Raw genomic sequence first — 22,769 nt, 5'->3', positions numbered from 1 at the left:
GGGGGTGTCTGTGAATGTGGGGTGTGGGTTCATTTTTCCTTAAGGCAAGCTCCCTTAAGGAGAGCTCCCTGGAGGAGGTGGGAATGAAACTTGCACTACAGTTCTTGATTCAATTTTAGGGGATTCTGATCCTGCATTTCAGCTTCCAGCGATGCTGCCATGGGGGCCAGCTCATGGTCCATCTTCTTTCTCTCTAGTAATGACCAAAATAGATGCTGTGGCTGGAATCAACTATGGTCTGGTGGCACCTCCAACAACCACGGCTGAGACCCTGGATGTACAGATGAAGGTAAGGCTGACACTGAGAATCATACACCCTCACACCTCTGTCTCAGACACTCCAGGGCTCCCCAGTCCTTGGAAACAAATTTTACAATGTCCCCCACTTCCTATCTGACCCACCACCACCCTCTCTACTCTCCCTGCCTCTCCCTGCTCCAGTCACACTGGGCTCCCCACCATTCCTGAAACACACCATGCCTGCCCCTCCCCAAGGCCTTTGCCCTTGCTTTTTCCTCTGCCTGGGTACTCTCTCCCAGGTTTCCACACAGCTCTCCCTTGCTTCCTTCAAGTCTTTGCTTAAATATTCCCTCCCTAGAGAGGCCTTCCCAGACCACTCTCGCTGAAATAGCTCTCTCCTCTTCCCCCACATCCTGCTTTATTACCAATACACACCACACACACACACACACACCACACACACACAGTCTCTAGTCTGTCTCCCTCACTATGATGAGGGAGAAGGGGCTGCGACTGCTTTGTTCGCTACCATATGTGCAGCACCTAGACCAATGCTTGGCACATACTAGGTGCTCAATAAATTATTTGTTGGATGGGTGGATGGATGGATGGGTGGATGGATATATGGATGGATGGGTAGGTGGATGGGTGGGTGGGTGGGTGGATGGATGGGTGGGTGGGTAAATGGGTGGATGGATGGTTGGGTGGGTAAACAGGTGGATGGGTAAGTGGATGGGAGGTGGGTGTGTTGGTGGGTGGATGGATGGATGGATGGATAAGTGGGTGGATGGGTGGGTGGATGAATGAATGGGTGGGTGGGTAGATGGGTGGGTGGGTAGGTGGATGGGTGAGTGGGTGGGTGTATTGGTGGATGGATGGGTAGGTGGGTGGGTGGGTGAATGAATTGATGGTTGATTGGGTAGATGGGTTGGCGGGTAGGTGGATGGGCGGGTGGGTGTACTGGTGGATGGATGGATGGATGGGTGGGTGGATGGATGGATGGATGGATGGATGGATGGATGGATGGATTGATGGATACATGGATAGATGGGTAGGTGGATGGGTGGGTGGATGAATGGATGGGTGGGTGGGTAGATGGGTGAGTGGGTAGGAGGATGGGTGAGTGGGTGGGTGTATTGGTGGATAGATGGGTAGGTGGGTGGGTGGGTGGGTGGGTGGATGAATGGATGGGTGGGTGGGTAGATGGATGGTCAGGTAGGTGGATGGGTGGGTGTGTGTATTGGTGGATGGATGGATGGATGGATGGATGGATGGATGGATACATGGATGGATACATGGATAGATGGGTAGGCAGATGAGTGGGTGGATGAATGGATGGGTGGGTGGGTAGATGGGTGGGTGGTAGGTGGATGGGTGGGTGGGTGTATTGGTGAGTGGATGGTTGGATGGATGGATGGATGGATGGAGTTTTATTTCATGCTGCTCCCTCCCTTACTCACCACCCTCCAACCAGGCACACTGGCCTTACACTTCCTCAAATAGGTTAAGCTTCCTCTCACCTCGGGGCCTTTGTCCTAGTTGTTCCCTCTGCCTGGTACTCCCTTCCCTCCCAATGCCCACCTCTACCCCGCTGGCTTCTTATAGTACCACGTGGGTCTCCGTTCAGCTGTCACTCCCAGAGCAGCCTTCCCTACCACCCCAGCAAGAGTGGGTCCCACTCTGAAATTCATCCTGGATTGTGCCTCCTTCAGTCCTTCCACATTGGTGATTTGCTTGTTTGTTTACAGTTATTTGTTTGTTTCAAAACACATTCAATGTGAAAAAGAAACTTTAGAAACTGCAGAGGAATGCAGAAATAAATATAGGAAAGAAAGGAAAGAAAAAAAATGAGAGAGAAGAATTACCCGAGTCTACAACCTAGAGATAAGCATCATCAATAAATATGTGTAGATCCCTCCAACCCTTGTCTTTGCAGAAACAGAGGAAGATACACACACACACACACACACACACACACACAGAGAGAGAGAGAGAGACAGAAACAAATGTACACATACATAGACACAAAAACAAATACACACAAAACCCACAATATAGAAACAGGAAAAAATGCACATATATGTACTCACATATAGACAACAAAATACACACAGACATATATTTTGCTTGTGTCATATTATATATCCTGCTTTATAACTTTAAAAACTCGACACGTATCATAGGAGCATCTTTGCCATCCATGAAATGTCCTCTTGCAGCCCTTTACTAGCTGCTTGGATTTTCAGTGGACAGCTTGCGATAAGGTACGAGGACAGTGCCCCCTCCTGGGACACTTGGGCTCTCCATTTTTTTTCCACAAATGTAACCAAAGCTTCAGTGATCATCCTTGCAGTAGTGTCTCTGTCCATCCTTGAGTATTTCCTAGAAGTGGAATTGCTAGACCAAATGGCATTCTAAGAAAAAAAAATGAATACCCACATATATTTAAGTGGTACAACAGAGTAAAAGATTAAAACAATAAGTAATTATCCTCAGTGAATAAGAAAGGTCTTGTTTATCTCCTGGGCTCCTGCCCAGAGTTGATCACTGACAACCGTGGAGTGTGTTAACCTCCCAGGTCCCTGGTTCTAAGCACTCACATAAATGCATAAGAAAATCCATCTAGATTTTGCTGATGATCTACATGAATGGATACACACTGTTCTTCCACTTGCTTTTCTCACTTAACAATATGTATTAAAGATAATTCCTAGTCAGTACATACATCTTTATTATTATTATTTGAGACGGAGTTTTGTCGTGTTACCCGGGCTGGAGTGCAGTGGTGCGACCTCCACTCACTGCAACCTCTGCCTCCCAGGTTCAGGCAATTCTCCTGCTTCAGCGTCCGGTAGCTGGGATTACAGGCTCCGGCCACCACACCTGGCTAATTTTTTGTATTTTTAGTAGAGATGGGGTTTCACCATGTTGGCCAGGCTAGTCTCAAATTCCTGACCTCAGGTGATCCACCTGCCTTGGCCTCCCAAAGTGCTAGGATTACAGGCGTGAGCACCACCCTCAGCTGATATTATTATTAAGAGTTGCATGTATCCCATAATATGGAGTACATGCAACTTTAAGTAATTTTAAGTAATAAATTTTAAGTAATAAAATAATTCTAAGGTACAGAGAATGCTACACACTTCCAAGTACCCAACACACAGATTTAAGAAATCTTACCATTTTGTCATATTTGCTTCTGATTTTTAAAAAAATAAAAACATTGTAGAAATAACTAACGAGGCCCCCTTGGGTGCCTCTCCCCCCACCCCAGAACCATGCTGATGATGTTGGTGTGTGTCCTTCTTGCCTGTGTTTTTATACTTTTTATGGGCCTTTAAATTTTACATAAGTGGTATCCTACCATATGTATCCATCTATAATTTGGTTTTTTAAGCTCAACATTTATTTGCTAAATAAATGATCTGCTTTTGCAACATATTGCCAAATTGCTTTTCAGAAACATAAAGAACAACCCTAACAGCTTATGAATGCTCTCACCAAACACTGGGTAGCATCAGTTTAAAGCACACCCAATACTCAAAACAATTTACCTCTTTTCCCATTTTGCTAACTTTACAGACGAAACAAACAGGATTTCACTGTTCTTTTCATAGGGTTTCTGTGCTTACTAGCAAGGTTGAGGTTGAGACAATGGAGTGGTTAGGAGAACGTTCACTGGACATTGGAGGCATGGGTTCAATTTCTGGCTCTGCCACTTACCAGCTATGTGACCTTGGGCAAGTCACTTCACCTCCCTGTGCCTCAGTGTCCTCTCCTATACGATGAGCATAATTATACCTGCCTTCCCAGGACTGGCATGAAAGGCACTTAGAAAGTAACGCCCAGGAGGCATTTGATGCTACTGTTAGTTTCTGGTCATTGCTTTTTCCTTTGTGAGTGTACAATTGGTGTCTTCAGCCCATTTTTTCCTGGATGGAGATGTTGACTTAAAATTCCTGAAGAATATCTGAGCTCACTCTGTTGCCTCTACCCCCCAGGGGGAGTTTTACAGTCAGAACCACCACAATCCACCTCCCTTTGCTCCACCAGTGATGGAGTTTCCCGCTGCCCATGACCGCATGGTATACCTGGGCCTCTCAGACTACTTCTTCAATACAGCCGGGCTTGTATACCAAGAGGCTGGGGTCTTGAAGATGACCCTTAGAGACGACATGGTAAGGCCGGGCTGTGGGTGGGTGTGGGAAGAGCACTGGACCCAGAGTCCTGCAGACCTTCCAGACAAATCTGGAAAAAGCTTTTCTCACATTGGGGGAGGTTAAGGTGTTGACTCTAGAGTCAGCTAGAGCTGAGTTCCAATATCAGCCCCACCCCTCTCCAGCTGGGTGACCCAGGTCAATTACTCTACCTCTCAGAACTTGTTTTGTCATCTGTAAAACACCAATAACTGGTTTTCTCCAAAGGGTGTCATGAGGATTCAATGAGATAGTAATGCCTGATTAAATGAGATATTAGTCTATGAGAGGACCAAACACAGAGCTTTGAATGTAGGAAGTAATGAATAAGAAACATAAGGGCTACATTGATGAGTACTTGTCAGATTCTGTCATCCAGTCCTAGCATCACGCTAAGGCAGAGGCAGACCTGCTGGAAATGGGGCATCCTATGAGATTGGTTTGAGGGCAGATTGGGCTTTCTCAGGAGCAAAAAACAAGCAGGCGGTCATTGACCAGCTCCTGACCATTCTGGGCCAACTGCTGCAGAAGGTGTGGTTTGGCTTCCAGGCTGGTTGCTGCAGAATTTGTGGGTCAGTGCTCTGTTGTCACATAGGGGCTGGCCACCGTCTGTGTGTGCAGTCAGCCTCTCACCCCCATGCAGAACTCACCCCCTCCGCTCCGTCTATAACAGCATCCTCCGAGATCCTTTCCTCATCTCTTGCTACAGATTCCAAAGGAGTCCAAATTTCGACTGACAACCAAGTTCTTTGGAAACTTCCTACCTGAGGTATGGAAGACCTTGCTTTCCTTTAGTGAGCCCGGGGGTTCTGGGAGGACAGGGCTTTGCTGACTGGATGATGAGAGCCCTCCACCCAACAAACACACACAAGATCCAGAAACAACCCAGCAGGAAAGGGTGGAAATAGCTTCATCCCCAGAACAGAGAAAGGCTCCAAGTGCCCAGTTGATCAGGTGTGGGAGTAGATGCTGGCAGGAGGTTGAGGGAGGTCTTTTATGCAATAAATTTTTATTGAATGCCCACCATGTGCCTGGGGCCCTGTGCTGGGAACTCAACAAAATAGGCCACCTCCCTACCCTCCTGGAGCTCCCCAGACCAGTGGAGAGAGAAAAATATCATCCAGATACCCAAAACAATAACAAAAATAATGTGGACTGTTACCAGTGAAACCAACAGGTGGATGAGGTTACTTTAGACAAGGTGGTCAAGGAAGGCCTCTGTCTTTATCTGCTCAGGCTACCATAACAAAATGCCACAGACCAGGTGGCATAAATGACAGAATTTATTTCTCATAGCTCTTGAGACTGGAAGTTCAAGGTTAGGGTGTCAGCAGATTTGGTTTCTAGTGAGGGCTCTCTTCCTGGCTTGTAGACTGCCTCCTTGCTGTGTCCTCACAGGGCCTTTTCTCAATGTGTGCATGGTGGCGGATGGGAGAGAGCTGTCTGGTGTCTTTTCTTATGAGGACGCTAATCCTATCAGATCAGGGCCCGACTGTTATGAACTCACTTAACCTCAGTTACTTCGTTAGAGGCCCTTCTCCAAATGCAGCCACACTGGGAATTAGCGTTTCAACATATGAATTTGGGGGGACACATTCTGTTCATAGCAGCGTCTCTGGTGGTGAAACCCCAGAATTTTCTATACAGAGAAGCTCTGGTTGGGGGAAGAGGTGTGGCTGGTAGGGGTATCCGGGAGTGTTGTCTTGAAGCTTCATTTGCATAACAATCACATTGTTTTTACTCAGACTGTGGATTTACCTGGGGGAAGATCAGAGACTAAGAGAGAGGGGAAGAAGCTCACCAAGGCCCTCCTTAGTTCCCCCTTGAAGCCACTACTGCTCTCTGAGAAAGTAACATCTGCAGAGACCTGAAGGAAGGGAAAGAGCCGAGAGAGAAGAATGCGAGGAAAAGTATCTAACAAGGGGGAACAGAGAGTGCAAAGGATTTTAGATGGCAAGAGAGTTTGTTGAGTTTGAGGCACAGAAAGAGTTCCACGTGGCTGGAGATGGAAGACAAGAGGCAGAGGCACATGTGGTGAGGTTGGCAGGGTGCCAGCTGGCAGACAGTGCAATCTTTGGATTTATTCTAAAAGCAATGGGAAGACATTGAAGGTATTTAAGCAGGGACAGGCCAAGTTAGGATTCAGAAACATTTTAACAGAAACTTCTCCTTTCGTTGGTTGTCTCCACTGGGGGCTGCAGGTGGCCAAGAGGTTTCCCAACATGAAGATACAGATCCATGTCTCAGCTTCCACCCCGCCACACCTGTCTGTGCAGCCCACTGGCCTTACCTTCTATCCAGCCGTGGACGTCCAGGCCTTTGCTGTCCTCCCCAACTCCTCCCTGGCTTCCCTCTTCCTGATTGGCATGGTAAGCAGTTCCTGGGTGTAGACAGATGAGGAGTCCCAGACAGCCCCAAGAGCACTGTCTTTGGAGTCAGGAGACCATGTGAATCCTGTCTGGATTCAAACCTGGACTGTGTCACTCCGGAGCCTGAGGCTTGAGTCACTGTACTCAACAGTGCCGGCTCCTGAAGGTATTCATTCACCTAGCCATTCGCTAGTGCGTTTGTTTACTTATTCATTCAATTATTCATTCAGTCAATTTCTCATTCATTCAATTATTCGTTCCATGTTGGCTTGAAATATGTGTACTGTTCCAATTCATTCACTTATATTTTTAGTCATTCAATTATGCATTTGTGTATTTGTTCATTCATTCAATTATTAATTCACTCGGTTATTTATTAGATTGTTGGCTTGAAATATGTTATACTTTTTCTGATTCCCACATGCATTCATTTATTCAATTATTCATTTACTTATATCTTTGTTCAATTGATCATTCATTTCCATATGTGTTAATTTATTCGTCCATCATTTATTCATTCATGCATATCTTTGTTATTCTTTCATTCACATGTTTTTTAATCCTTCATTTGCCTCAGTTTTCACTCCATTGTTGATTTATGCATTCATCCCTTTGATCACTTCATCACTCCACAAAGATTTGGTGGCACCCATATGGCCACTGAGGGCGTGGTTCAGACACTCTCCGCACCAGGAAGCACTTAGAGGCCTTAGGCAGGTCTACTGGGTCTCCCAAGCTGAGACCTGTTATTTCCACTTTGCAGACAGAATAGGTCCTGAGGGGTCATCCAAGGCCACACAGACTGCACAGAACAGCTGAGATGGGAACCCGGGACTTCCTCCTCATATTTTTTGAATGAATTAATGAATGAGGGGTTGCAAGAATGGGGCTGGCCTGTCTTATGCAGCCCCTCTGAGAGTGGCCCAAGAACTCTGAAATGGTCCTGGAAGTAGAGAGAGAAAATGGAAATTGGCTGACAGTGTAGGACTCAACAGCCACAAAGCCAAGGGAAGTCTCCCCACTCCTCTGGCTCTGCAGGCCTGACCCCACGGTGTATGCTGTCCTGCTGAGCCATTGTGAAGCTGACCCTTCTTGGTTTGGAGGCCTTGCAGCCAGGTGCCTGGGTTGGGGCACTTCACCCCGGGTTGTTGTTTTGGCAGCACACAACTGGTTCCATGGAGGTCAGCACCAAGTCCGACAGGCTTGTTGGAGAGGTCAAGCTGAATAGGTAAGTGGGCCTGTGAGAGGAGGAGGGGGCTGCCCCTCTGTCCTTGGTGTCTGTGGGATGGCAGTGGCCCTGTGATGTACAGAAGCACTGCATTGTTGTTTTCATGTTGGCGTATCACATTAAAACCTCAAAGAGTGTGCAATGGCCACAGTATCCCCATTTTGCAGACCATGAAACTGATGCTCAGAGAAAAAGCGACTTGCTCGAGGTCACACATTGTAGGTGACCAAACATCTCAGCTTACCCATAAATGTCCCAGTTCTAGCAGTGACAGTTCTGTGTTCTGGGACACAGCCAGTCCTCATGGCTGGGAGGCGTCAGCTGATGATTCCCACTGAACCACAACAGCATCCAGCCGCTCCATGTCCCTGGCTTTCCTTGACACCAGGAAATCCCACTTCAACTTCTTCTCACCCCATCCTTGGGACTTTAACCAACATCCTCTGCTGGGAGACTCTAGAATCCACATGGCCCTGATTTGAGTCCCAGCAGGGTAGTTTGTGGTTAGGAGTGTGGCCCCGACGTGAGGCTGCCTGCGTTAGAAGTGTGGCTCACCTTGGCAAGCACTGAAACGCTGCCAACTTCAGTTCTCCGGCTGTCAAGCCCAGTAAGGCCAGATGCGGTGGCTCATGCCTGTAATCTCAGCACTGTAGGAGGCTGAGGTGGGTGGATTACCTGAGGTCAGGAGTTTGAGACCAGTCTGGCCAACATGGTGAAACCCTGTCTCTACTAAAAATAAAAAATTAGCTGGGCGTGGTCAGGCGCCTGTAATCCCAGCTACTGGAGAGGTTGAGGCAGGAGAATGGCTTGAACCTGGGAGGTGGAGGTTGCAGTGAGCCAAGATCGCCCCATTGCACTCCAGCCTGGGAGACAGAGTGAGACTCTGTCTCAAAAAAATAAAAAATAAGCCCAGTAATTACTTTGCCAACAGCATCATTGTGAGCTGAAATGAGGTATTAATATGTGTTGAAGTGTTTAGAACACTTCCAGGGATAGAATAAACACTCAGTATGCAAGAGGGAAAGAGAAACAGAAATGCAGAAAGAGAGAAATACAGGGCCAGGCACGGTGGCTCACGCCTCTCTCCCAGCACTTTGGGAGGCCATGGTGGGAGGATCGCCTGAGCTCAAGATTTCAAGACTAGCCAGGGCAACATAATGAGACCTCGTCTCTATAAAAAAAAAAAAAAAAATTATTTTAATTAGCCAGGCATGGTGGTGCATGACTGGGGTCCCAGCTACTGGAGAGGCAGAGGTGGGAGGATCACTTGAGCCTGGCAGGTCAAGGCTGCAGTGAGCTGTGTTTGAGACACTGTACTCCAGTCTGGGCAACAGAGCAAGACCCTGTCTCAAAATACATAAATAAATAGATTTTTTAAAGTAAAAGAAATACAGAAAGGGAGTTTGAGACATAGAGAAAGAGATGGAGATACAGAGAGTGACACTCAGAGAAGGAGACAGACACAAAGGAAGGAAGGGAGGGGAGAGATGTAGAAAAGGAAAGGTGGAGACAGAGGGAGGGAGCGGGGGGCAGAGAGAAGGAAACACCGTACGCAAGCAGATGTGATGGCCCCCCACAGTGAGACCTGGCACCCACCTCTTCAGCACATTCGTGCTGTTTTCATGCAGCCTTGACCCACATCCCTGCCCAGTCCCGCCTTCTCCCTGGCACCGAGCCGTCCTTCACCTTGAGACGGGCCCCAGAGGTTTACGTGCTGCTCATTTCTCCTGGCATCATGTTGACAAACATTACTGCTTCACAAATGCATAGATTTAATTTCTCTTAAACACCTCTCAAGTAAAGGAGCTAGGGAGGATACAGCTGGGTGTGGGCTGAGCACAGGCTTCCTGGAATATGCAGGGGATGGGGATAGGGTGTGAGAATCCATGGAGCAGAAATCCTGAGGCTACTGACTCTTGAGGAGCAAGGGCAAGTTTTCAAGCTTTGTACAGTGTTGGAGACAACCAAGGCTTTGCCTTCAAGGAGCCCTGTTTGAAACCCCGCTTTATTTTATTTATTTATTTATTTTAGACAGAGTTTTGCTCCGTCACCCAGGCTGGTGTGCAGTGGCATGATCTCAGCTCACTGCAACCCCCACCTCCTGGGTTCAAGCAATTCTCCTGCCTCAGCCTCCCGAGTAGCTGGGACTACAGGCACGCACCACCACACCTGGCTAATTTTTGTATTTTTAGTAGAGACATTGTTTCCCATGTTGGCCAGGCTGGTCTCGAACTCCTGACTTCAAGTGATCTGCCCGCCTCAGCCTCCCAAAAGTGCTGGGATTACAGGCGTGATTCACCACGCCTGGCCAAAACTCTGCTTTATTACAGCCTGGGCAACATAGTGAGACCCTGTCTCTACAAAAAAAAATTTTTAAAATCAGCTGGGCATGGTGGCACACACCTGTAATCCCAGCTACTTGGGAGGCTGAGGTGGGAGGATCACCTGAGCCCAGGGAGGTCGAGGCTGCAGTGAACCGTGATTTTGCTGTGTAGTGCAGCTGTGACTATACTCCAGCCTGAGCAACAGAGTGAGACCCCATCTCAAAGAAGAAAATAAAAAAGAAGCCCTGCTTTGCTAACTGTTAGCTGTGTGACCTTGGACCATTGCTTGACCTCTGAGTGTCAGTTTCCTTATCTGTAAAAGTGAGTGTAATGGCCCTTGCCTCTTGTAATGTTACTGGGATATAGTGGGATAAAGCACCCAACACAGCTAATGAATGGTTGGGGTTCAATAAACAGCCATATGTTCCCCCCTTCCTCTGAGATCACTGTTAAAAATGTCATAAAGGCCATAAAGGGAAAATAGTATATTGGCTCAAGTAACTGAAAAATCCAAGGTTTTCAGGCAAGAAAAGACCCAGGTGTTCAAATGATGTCCTTAGGAATCTGTCTCCCGGATTCCTTGGGAATCTGTCTCCATCTCTTGGCTCTACTTTCCTCTGTGCTGGCTTCATTGCCCAGCAGGCTGTCACCAAGTGGTGGCAAAATAGTCACCAGGAGCTTCCTTATTTTCCCAGAGAAAAGAGAATACCTCATTCCCAATATTCCCAGCAGAAGTCCTGGGACTGACTTTCATTGGGCCAGCATAGGTCAGAGGTACATCTTTGCAGCAATGACTGTGGCAGGAGAGGTGGACTATGCCCTTTGGCCAGCATGACCCAGAGCTCAGTATGGGGTCATCGGCACTAACAATGCAGGGAATGTGTGAATTCTCCAAGGACAACATCGGGGGGCTGTGACCCGTGGAAGGGGAGTGGATACTGGGTGGGAAAACCGGGCAGTACCCGCCAGAGTGGGTCTCTCCTCTCTAGAAGCTGGGTTCTCACGCTAGTCAGGCAATTGGTAATCTCAGTCCCCTCCTGCCCTCTCACAGGCTGCTCCTGGAACTGAAGCACTCCGATATTGGCCCCTTCCCGGTGAGTCTGAGGCCCTTGGTGGCTTCTTCCTCCTCCTGACCTGTCAGGTGGGAAGGGGACAAGTCATAGGCTCGAGGCATTATTTAAGAGGCTACTGGCTCATTTGCATTTAATTTGGTTGTGAATTAATGGTTTGAGGAGCTTGGCGGGCAGAGGGATCTGAGCCTACTAACTGTGAGGCCTTGGGCAAGTCACTTCCCTTTTCTTGAACTCCAGACCTTCCCCACCTGAGTGAGTGTAGTATGGTTTAAATGGGATTAAACATGCACGATCTGGTAGAGAAAATCTGCTCAACAAATGTTTGTTGGATGAACAAATGAATTATTTTATTGAGCACCTATTATGTGCCAAGTACTCTTCCAAGTGTTGGGTAGGCTGATGCACAAGACGGGGAAGTGATGCCTTCTCAGAGCCTTACATGGCAGTGGGAAGACGGCACAACAAGAAATGAAAGGCCAGGCATGGTGGCTCACATCCATAATCCCAGCACTTTGGGAGGCCGAAGCAGGAGGATTGCTTGAGGCTAGGACTTCAAGACCAGGCTGGGCAACATAGCAAGACCTCATCTCTTATAAAAAATAAAAATTAGGTGGGTGTGGTGGCATGCACCTGTAGTCCCAGACACCCGGGAGTCTGAGGCGGCAGGGTAGCTTCAGCCCGGGAGTTCCAGGTTACACGAGCTAAGATCATGCTACACTGCACTCCAGCCTGAGTGACAGAGTGAGATCTTGTCTTAAAAAAAAAAAAAAAAAAAAGAAGAAGATGATTTCAGTCACAATTAAAGCTATAAAAACCAAAGCGGGGATGGGCGGAAAGTGATGAGGGAGAATGAAGAGTCAGAAGATGTGATCAGGGAGGGCCTCTCCGAGGAGGTGATGTTTGGACTGAAGGAGAAGGAGCCAGCAGAGGAAACAGCAGGGGCAAAGGCCCTGTGGTGGGGACAAGTTTGGTGCGTTTGGGGAATGAAGGGAGCCTGTGTGTCTCGAGCAGAGCGAGTACAGGGCATCGGAAGACATGTGGCCAGAGGGGCAGGCATAGTCTGGCTCATCCAGGGCCTTCCGGGCTGGGCTAGAGGAGGGGAGATTGTTGTGTTGCACAGACAGTGAGAAGCCGGTATGCTATTTCCTGCAGGGAGTGCTGTGAGTGGATTTATACCTTTGTAAAAGCTTCCCCTGGCTGGGGTGGGGGGATGGATTACAGACAAGGGGGGTCAGCGGGGAGGCTGGTGTGTTTGTCCACGTGAGATGCTGGGGGTTGGGACTCAGCCAGGAAGAAGAGAAAGATGGTGGATTCGAGACATATTTTGAAAGTAGATTTAGACAGAACGTAGTGAGAGATGTGAGCCTCTTTTATAAGGTGCATTTAAATATTTAACGAATATATGTTGCACACCTTCTTTTGCACCCAGCACCATACTAGGCACAGTGAGGTATAACATGTGGTCAATGTCTGGCAGATTTAGACACAGCACAGAAGCCTCCCTCATGGCTGTGTGGTGAGGCAAAGGATTGTCCAGGTGACTTCTAGGGCTTTGGGTGGAGCAGCTGGATGAATGGCAGAGCTATGTACCGACATGGAGAAAGGGCTGGTAGGAGAGGGAGGAGCAGGTAGAAACCCAGCTCAAGTAGGTGATTCCCCTGCCCAGGAATCACTGCTCATCATTAAGTAGATTTGCCCCTGCTGCCCTCACGAGGGGCATTGATGACGAGTTGCCCCTGTTAGTAGTAAGTAGTCACCCATGCTATTCAACACCAGCCACACAGAGCGCCTGCCCTGTGTCTAACGTCAGAAGCTGCAGTCTGCTGATCCTGTCCAGAGTCTTGCTACATTGACCTGAATCTCCTGGTGGGCTCTGGTTGAATCCCAGTTTCTGCTGCTCTGGAGAACATTTCCTTAGATTCCTGAGATACCCCCAAGTTCCCCACCAAGTGTGTGCCTTGTAAGCCCCCCAATCCCAAAGTCATACCGTCCCAGTGTCCCCTTCAAATCTGATAAAAATCCAGCCAGCCATTTCTACCAAATGAGATTCCTAATGAAAGGACCAAATGCAACCTCATCGTATTTTCATGGACTTACTTGTTCCAAGGCTTTCTTGGTGGCTTGACTAAGTCCATAACTAATTTCTGCTTCTGTAGAAACTAGAAATTTTAAGTTCCCAGGATTCATAGGAAGGAGGGCACTGCATTTGGTGAGGCCAGGGAATAACAGGCCAGGAAAAGAGACTCAATTGTTCAGAAACAAAAATGTATATATTTACAAATCGTAAATGTCAAGACTACAGGCAAGCATCTTGAGGGTTTTACACTATTTTTAATTTTGTTTATTATTGCCAAAGAAAAATATATGCACTATAAGGCAATCAGAACCTACAGATTTGCAAAAGAAAGAAAATAAAAACCATGCATATTTTCATCACTTAGTTAATAATTTGGAGTATATATTTCCTGACCTTTTGCTATGCCTATTTAATTAAAAAATGGAATGATGTGATTTCTATAGCCTGGTTCTCCTCACTCAAAAACATATCATGGTTATGTCTGTGTTGTTACTTACATTTCTACAATATCATTCTTAACAGTTGCATAATATTTCCTTCTATTAAAGTATTACCATTTTCCACCAAGTGATTCCCCTATTGTTGGACATGGAGGTTGCTTTTAATTTATTGTTCTGGATAAATTTGTTGCTTTGGTCAACATTCTTGCATCCACATTTTTTCCTACACCCTACATTATTTCCTTAGGATAAATTCCTTAGAGGCATGTTTGCTAGCCCAAAAGGCACACAGGGGTCTTGCTATGTTGCCCAGTCTGGTCTTGAACTCCTCCTGGTCTCAAGTGATCTTCTTGCCTCAGCCTCCCAAAGCACTGGTGTTACAGTCATGAACCACCGAGCCCAACCAGGCACACACAGGCTTTTGATGAACATTGCGTCAAATAGCCCTCAAAGAGGTTGATTCGATTTGCCCTCTTACTGCAGTGTCTGAGAGGATGCATTTTTTAAGCCAAGCTTTTCCCATTTAAATACTCTCTGATGACCTTCCTCATCATTGTCGTGAGCTGTAAGGTCTTGCATCTTACAATTGAGAATATGCCTTACATCTGGAACCACTGGAGCAAAAGAAAGTACTTCCATGGCCTTGACTGGGCTGCCAAGTGTTCACATATCACTTGTGTCCACCTCTCAGCAGTTTTCCCAACTGTACGGTTGCTGAGCAGCGCTAGGGGAAAGGAGGGTGACAGAGATGGGGTGATGAGGACTGCCAGTCCCGCGGGGTTCTGGCGATGCAGGGCCATCCTCCCATCCTCCCTCTGATTTCCAGGTTGAATTGCTGCAGGATATCATGAACTACATGGTACCCATTCTTGTGCTGCCCAGGGTTAACGGTAAGGAACTTTGAAGAAACCATTCATTTTCAGTCATGGGGGAAGAGGGTGGGGTTGATTACCTACAGCCACCTAATACCTGGCCCCAGGTATGAGGTCTGGGCAGTGGTGATGTCAAGTGAACTTCAAATGGCATCCGACCCAGAAACGGATGGAACAAAAAGGGAACTCACATGGGTTGACTTACTACACATGGGTTGATTCATTATTGCATGAGTTTGTCCTTACAAAACCCCCATGAGATGAAGGATTATTAACATCTCCAACTTTTATGGGAGGAAGCGGAAGAACAGAATGGTTTAGTGACTTAGGTCACAGAGCAGGCAAGAGGTGGGGCATGGGTTTGATCCTAGCAGGAAAAACAAATCCTATGGTCTTTTTCCAACTCTGGAAGAAGGATGAGGGGATTCCCTGATAACCCCTCCCAGAGCTTAGATCACCACGCTGGTAAGAGCTTCAGGCAGGCCGGCCCCTGACCTTTGAGAGCGAGGGGCAAAAGTACAAATAGAGGCCCATATAGCCTGTGACTAGGATATTTAGAACTTACCAATTAATCCAACAAATTATCATATGAAATGTGATACATCAGTCCTGGGATCTGTCCTCCTACCTTGACAAATGTAGCTTTGTAATGACCTGGGAGGCCACATTCTAATTTAGAGTTCTCCAAAGTTCCATGTCAGAATGTGGCAGTATGTGGGGCACTTGCCCTGGCCACTGTCCACCTCTGGCTTTATCCTAAATGTTGAGGGGTTTCATGCCCACATGCATAAATACCCCTATTACACACCATGCTCTATTCACACCATTGCAAGCAGCGGATTTTTGGTTTAGGGTATACCAGCGGTGCTGCACCCTCAGGAGGGCCATCATGGGGATGGAGTCCACGCAGGTGCTAGAAGTGGACCTGGGGTTGATGGACAACAGGTGGGAGGTACGGACTCCAGGGCAGCCTTCCTTTCAGGCATGTACGCCCATGCCAGTCCCTACCTAGGGCCAGGCATGCCGGTTCAGGGAGGCTGTCTACCCAGGCTCTCTGGCCCTCCCTCCTCCCCTGCCCTTCTCTTTCTTTGCTCCTGGTCCTCACCATTGGTCTCTGTCACAGAGAAACTGCAGAAAGGCTTCCCTCTCCCAATGCCGGCCAGAGTCCAGCTCTACAACATGGTGCTTCAGCCTCACCACGTGAGTCCCGGAGTCTTTTCCACAAATCTCCCCTAATGACAGTGACCAATAGCAGCCTATGGCTGCAATGCTTCCTGCACGCCAAGCCCTGTGTCAAGCGCCTTCTACCCTTACAACAACCCTGGGATGTGGGTGCTGTTAAAAAACAGAGAAGAAAGACCAAGGTTCAGAAAAGCCACACAGTGTTAAATGAAGTCCAGATTCAAAGCCAGGCTCCCGGCTTTGAACCATCACTGCATCGTTTCCATGCTACACTCGGCAAAAATGAAATGCATTTGTGGGCCAAAGAGCCTCTTTCACAAGGTGCATTTAAATATTTAACGAATATATGTTGCACGCCTTTTGCACCCAGCATTGTACTAGGCACTGTGGGGTATAACATGTGGTCTTTGTCTGGCAGATTTAGACACAGCACAGAAGGCTCCCTTGTGGCTTTTGCCCAGGCTGACCTCCATCTGCATCTGACACTGATGCCCTTCCTGGGCATGCTTTCTTCTCTTAGTTTCCAGCACTCCCCTAGCCCCTGGTTGACTACCCGCCACCTCCTCTACTTGTTCTCCTGCCCCTTCTCTGCAAGCTGGAGATCTCCAGGAACCCTCCTCAGGTCTCTTCTCTTCCCCCGCCAACGGCTAGCCTTCGTCACTCCTGTCAACCTCTTCAGGCTTAGCTGCCACCTGTGTGCCACCCAATGTCCCAGACATGCTTCCAGTCTTTTTATTTTTTCCAAACTCTCAGCCTGTGCATTCGCAGTCTCCCTCAATGTCTCCACCCTGAGGCCTCTTAAACCCAGCATGTCCCCACAAAGCTGTCACCTCAGCAGCGAAACCATCACCCAGCATTGCATTTCTCATCTTGGTCAAAGGCTTTCCTGATAACTTGTGGCCCTCATGGGGAGCCTCGCATTACCCAGATCCCTCCCTCTCCCTTTCCCCCAATGTCCAACCCATCAATCCTCAATTCTTTAGACCAGGGAGCTAATTAGTGGGGCTGAGAGACTGTAGAAAAATAGCCGAGTGCATAGGAAACACATACCGCATGTTCCCCACATTTTACCAAGTCCGTGCTTTAAAAAAAATGACCCATGGCACAATTTAATTTCTTCATTTCTAAAAATCCTGAGTGAAGGACACAAAGGAGCAGAGAGAAGTGGTTTTGCAGCCTTGATTGGAACAAGCGCTCCCTTGAGCTGCCATGAGGCAGGGATGACAAATGAAGGCCTCTAAAATGGCCCGGGGGGTCTACGTGTCTGAGAAGGAGGCAGCTTCCAGGGAAGCTGCTGACAGATTCGCAGACGTTGGCAGCTGTTGATGTGTAGATCCGGGCAGCGAGACACTGAGTGACCCCCACTGGCCCTGCCTTTCTCCTTCCCAAGAGGCAGTCTCCCAAAATGTCCTTCTTAAAACTCCAGTAGCTCCACACTCACAAACAAGGGGTGCATCTTCAACTGGTGACAACATTCCCATCTCTCCCTAGAACTTCCTGCTGTTTGGTGCAGATGTTGTCTATAAATGAAGGCACCAGGGATGCCAGGGGCTGTCAGCCGCACCTGTTCCTGATGGGCTGTGGGGCACAGGCTGCCTTTCCCCAGGGAATCCTCTCCAGATCTTAACCAAGAGCCCCTTGCAAACTTCTTCGACTCGGATTCAGAAATGATCTAAACACGAGGAAACTTTATTCATTGGAAAAGTGCATGGTATGTGTATTTTAGGGATTATGAGCTTCTTTCAAGGGCTAAGGCTGCAGAGATATTTCCTCCAGGAATCGCGTTTCAATTGTAACCAAGAAATTTCCATTTGTGCTTCATGAAAAAAAAACTTCTGGTTTTTTTCGTGTGGATTCTGTGTGCTGATATTGTTTCTTGTTTTATGTTCATTTATTTATTATTCATTGGCTGTAACCAATGTGGCCGGCAATGCCATTTTATAGCACAGATACAATCATCTCTTTTTATTTCTGTAATTAATCTCGGGAATCCCCACAGCCTCCACTAACAGAAAGTCTCATTGTTCCAAATGTCCTTGGGATTTTCTTAGTCCAAATTCCTAATGTCACACAGAGAGGGTCTGGAGAGTGGGTCAGTCCACTATGCTGTTGTTCTTTCCACTACCACATGGTGTCGCTGTTGAAAAGCTAGCCTGCACAGCCCGCCTTCCCTGCCCCACACTTGGGCTCCATGGTGATGACCCCACTTCATCCACGTTCTCCTGCCCAGCCATTGTCCCCAAAAGCAGAACAATGGGCCAGGTGACAGAGTCCTTTGGGGTTTTCTGCTTCAGTCACATCTTTGGGTGCAATTAGCACTTCCCCATGACTCTCCCAGCCCTGGTGTGGAAGCCAGATCACCAGCCCAGACTGTCTTTGGAATTCTGGGGAGTTTCCTTGGGAGCTTTGGGCCATTTCCTGCCATGGGACATCAGAGGGGGCTATCTCAGCCCATTAGATGGGGTTTTATGGATTGTGCTTCAAATTGATTGAGGAGTCCTGGAAGGCCTTTCTACGCTGCTGACATTTGCTCTGAGACCATAAGGATGAGCAACAACACACTGGAGGAGTTTGATGCAGATGGTGGAGTGGGGGACCACTTGACCAGTTTTCGTTTTTAAAATGTTTTATTGTGACTTCTGAAAGCATCAGAAGGACAAGAGGGCAAGGGATGGGCACAAATTAGGAATGTGTTGTTATTCAAGCTTCAACCAGGTTGGTGATGGTAAAATTGAAGAGAAGCATTAGTAGCAAACAAAAGCAGATAAAGGGTATTTATTTTGTTTATAAAGAAAAATGTACACACGTACACACTTCTGCCGACATCATTGATTCTCTGTTAAATGGAGGTAAAGGCTCTAGGGCCACACAGGAAGGGAGGGCCATTGATCAAACACACTCAAAGTGCATGAATGAACTAATTTAATCCTGATAGCATTCTTCATCCCCCAAGATGGCAATTGCTCAAACTTTTTTGGTTGTTTTTTTTGAGACAGAGTCTTGCTCTGTCACCCAGGCTGGAGTTTAGTGGTGCGATCTCAGCTCACTGCAACCTTTGTCTCCCAGGTTCAAGCGATTCTCCTGCCTCAGCCTCCTGAGTAGCTGGGACTATAGGCATGTGCCATCATGCCTGGCTAATTTTTGTATTTTTAGTAGAGATGGGGTTTCATCATGTTGGCCAGGCAGGTCTCGAACTCCTGACCTCCAGTGATCTACCTGCGTGGGTCTCCCAAAGTGCTGGGATTACAGGAGTGAGCCACCGAGCCCAGCTGTTCAAACATTTTAAATTGAGTTACCGTCCCCTGATCACACAGCCAGCAGGTGGCAGAGCTGGAATTCCCACCTTATATATTCCCACACGTCAGAGCCCATGCTTTTTTTTGCTCCTCCCAGATGTCAAAATATTTTCTGTTCTGGGGGACTTGGCACGTTTAAAGCAGAACTTCTTTGTTCTGTGGCATAGGTTGTACATTGTAAAACATACGTTGTACCAGGTTGAGGAAACAAAAGTCTTTCTCTAATTTGTCCACCAGGAGGATGCATCTTTTTCTCCACTAGCCAGGGGCTATGGAGGCCCTGAATAGGAACAGAAGAGCAGCTAGCAAGGGCGGAAGGAAGAGAGAGAAGGGAAGCACAGCGTGGGATAGACTGGGAGGCCATGAGGACTGTTAAGGGCTCTAGGTTTTGTTCCAAAAGATAAGGCAAGCCATTGGAGAGTTTTGAGCGGAAGAATGTTACAATCCAATTCACATTTGTAAAAGAGCCCTCTGGCTGCTGGGGAGACTAGCTGGTAAATATGGACACACACTTGCCATCCCCCACCCTCATTCTCTTTGGAGTTAGCCCCCTTCTACACCTGCCCTCTACTTTCTGTAACATATAGGCAGCCCCTGCTCCACGCTCTATAGAAAAAAAGAAAATGCAATTATTAGGTTGGTGCAAAAGTAATTGCGGTTTTTGCCATTACTTTTAATGCAAAAACCGCAATTACTTTTTTTTTTTTTTGGAGACAGAGTCTCACTTTTTCACCCAGGCTTGAATGTAGTGGTGTGATCTTGGCTCACTGCAACCTTTGCCTCCCAGATTCAAGCCATTCTCCTGCCTCAGCCTCCCAAGTATCTGGGATTATAGTCACCCACGACTACGCTCAGCTAATTTTTTGTGTACATATATTTTTTAATATAGACGGGGTTTCTCCATGTTGGCCAGAGTGGTCTCAATCTCCTGACCTCAAGTGATCCACCCACCTTGGCCTCCCAAAGTGCTGGGATTGCAAGTGTGAGCCACTGAATCCAGTCTTGGCCGTTACTTTTAATGGCAAAAAAACATAATTACTTTTCCATCAACCTACATCTTTCTTGGACCTGAAGATTGGTGCATGAAACACATTGTGCCTGGGAACTTCTCTCTAATAGCTGAGAAAAGGCAGTTGCTTGGGGGTTAGGGTTTGAGCAGCATTCCCCAACACACTCCAAAGGTTCTGCCAAGTTGGCTACAGAACCACCATTTGAGCAGCTTCTCCCTTCAGGCTAAGCATTGTCTGCTGCAGATGACTGCAAATGTGTGTTTAGGGTTTCTTTGGGTGATGTTGAAAATGTTCTAAAATTAAATTCTGGATTGTACACTTTAAATGGGTGAATTTCATGTATATGAAATACGTGTCAATAAAGTGGCAGAAGACAATTGAAGAAAAAAAAAAAGAAGTGTTCACTCCAAACTGCCTAAAAGCTCACCATCAGAGCAGCTTAGCTTCTGGGATAAGCATTGCCTTCTTGGGGTTCCTTTTGGAAATGCTGACTTATTAAATAAATATGAGGGAGGAGTACCCTATGCAAGGAGAGAAGGTGGGGAGGGGCACAGGAAGACTAAGCACTGTCTTCATCATTTTGCCATATCCCGCTAGTGGCCATGAGCAGCCCTGGCCCTGGGTCTATCTCTTCAGGCTTATTATCCTATTTAATCCTCATGACAACCACTAAAGGTAGACAAGGTTGCCCTCTTTTTTCAGATGAGGAGTCTGTAGAAAAGTCGTGTGGCCTGCTAAGCTAGCTGTTCAGAGCCTGGGCTCTGGAGTCACCTGGCAGTGGTTTCAAACATAAATCCGGCCCCCTCAAGAGCTGCGTGACTTTGCAAATGTTCCTTAACCTCTCTGGCCCTCTATTTCCTCCTTTGAAAAGGAGAGTTAAAACTTTGCCGTCTTCTTTGGCGTGAGGTTATTGGGAAGAATCAGAGGTATGATTGATAGGATTGTGGCACAGTGGTTAAGAGTATGAACCGTGATCCCAGATATCTTGGGTTTAAATCCCAGCTCTGCTATTTACCAGCTGTATGACTTTGGGCAGTATACTTAATTCTCAGGTTTTCTATTTCTCATCTATAAAGGGAACATCATAATAGTACCTACCTCATAAAGTTGTTATGAGAATCAAATACATGTCAAATCTGCGGTACAGGGGTTGACAAGAGTAATCCAAGTTTGCTCTAATTTGAATAAACGCAGTTCTTCTTACTATACTGTAAAGACTATATCTGACCAGGTGCAGTGGCTCACGCCCTGTGATTGCAGCACTTTGGAAGTCTGCGGCAGGTGGATCACGTGAGCCCAGGAGTTCGAGACCAGCTTGGGCAACATGGCGAAACCCAGTCTCCACTAAAAACACAAAAATTAGCCGGGCATGGTGGCACACACCTGTAGTCCCAGCTACTCAGGAGGCTGAGGCACAAGTATCATTTGAACCCAGAAGGCGGAGGTTGCAGTGAGCTGAGATCACGCTACTGCACTCCATCCAGCCTGGGTGATGGAGTGAGACTCTGTCTCAAAAAAAAAAAAAAAAAATACTGTATCTGGCTACAGTAGTATTCCCAATGCCTGCCACACAGTTGGTGATCGATTAAGTATTTATTTTAAAAATGATCTGGGATTTCAACCCACATCTGCATAACTCAAAACCTTTATGCCAGTGATTCTCAAGGTATGATCCAGGGCTGTCTGCCTGAATGGGCCTGACCCCAAGAATCAGAGCCCCTGGCTGGCCAGAACTCTGGATTTATCCTCTCCAGTTCAGCAATAGGCTCACAGTGTGACCTGGGCCAGTTCTCCCTCTCTAGGTCTCAGTTTCCCCATCTGTAAAAGCAAGGGCTCTCTGGGGTAAGGAGCTGTTTATCCACCTGACCAGCCCTGCTCCATGGGGGTTCCTGGTATCTCAAGACACGCAACCTTCAAGCCACAAAGGATCGTCACTGACATTATTACTTTTATTTTGTAAGCCCGCATGTCTCAGGGCTCGTGTGTGTGTGTGTGTGTGTGCCTGTGCACACACAGGCACACACAGGCACACGTTCAGATCTGCAGGTGATGTGGCTTGGGGAGACGCTGCCATAAATATTAAACTCCCAACTCTGAAGTACCCTGCAGAGATTCAGAACTGCAGGAATTCATAACATCATTCTCTTTCAAGAGTCAGTGTTCTCAGGAGTGTGGGCACCGTCATAGAAAACTATCTAAAAGGAGAGTGAAGAGTTAGAGAACTGCTGAGCTTGGAGGGAACTCAGAACTCATTTAGTACCTTGTTCCCGAAGCTCCAAGCACAATCCATGGTCAGCAGCATCACCCTCACCAGGGAGCTTGTTAAAATGCAGAGGCTCAGCCCCAAGAGGAACATGATGGATCAAGATTTGCATTTAAACAAGATCCCTGGGGGACTTGCCTGCACGTCTTTGTTTCTGAAAAGTTGTCCTAGTCCCCAGCCGTCATCTGCATTTGGGGGA

At 47.4% G+C, this 22,769-nt stretch overlaps 1 protein-coding gene across 1 annotated transcript in view; it reads left to right on the top strand.

Moving 5' to 3' along the window:
* The window catches only part of BPI (bactericidal permeability increasing protein), a 33,147-nt gene extending 15,294 nt beyond the window's left edge, over nucleotides 1-17,853 (top strand). The window contains exons 7-15 of the mRNA XM_030825798.1: nucleotides 198-289; nucleotides 4,242-4,418; nucleotides 5,146-5,205; nucleotides 6,638-6,805; nucleotides 7,966-8,033; nucleotides 11,409-11,451; nucleotides 14,774-14,837; nucleotides 15,943-16,019; nucleotides 17,493-17,853. Of these exons, the coding sequence (XP_030681658.1) occupies nucleotides 198-289; nucleotides 4,242-4,418; nucleotides 5,146-5,205; nucleotides 6,638-6,805; nucleotides 7,966-8,033; nucleotides 11,409-11,451; nucleotides 14,774-14,837; nucleotides 15,943-16,019; nucleotides 17,493-17,531 (788 nt within the window). The 3' untranslated portion in view covers nucleotides 17,532-17,853. The remainder of the gene's footprint in view (nucleotides 1-197; nucleotides 290-4,241; nucleotides 4,419-5,145; nucleotides 5,206-6,637; nucleotides 6,806-7,965; nucleotides 8,034-11,408; nucleotides 11,452-14,773; nucleotides 14,838-15,942; nucleotides 16,020-17,492) is intronic.
* The last annotated feature ends 4,916 nt before the right edge of the window (nucleotides 17,854-22,769 follow it).

The sequence above is a fragment of the Nomascus leucogenys genome, chromosome 13, assembly GCF_006542625.1.
Source record: "Nomascus leucogenys isolate Asia chromosome 13, Asia_NLE_v1, whole genome shotgun sequence".
In the NCBI taxonomy this organism is placed as follows: domain Eukaryota; kingdom Metazoa; phylum Chordata; class Mammalia; order Primates; family Hylobatidae; genus Nomascus; species Nomascus leucogenys.
This window is presented reverse-complemented; position numbering and strand designations above follow the sequence as displayed.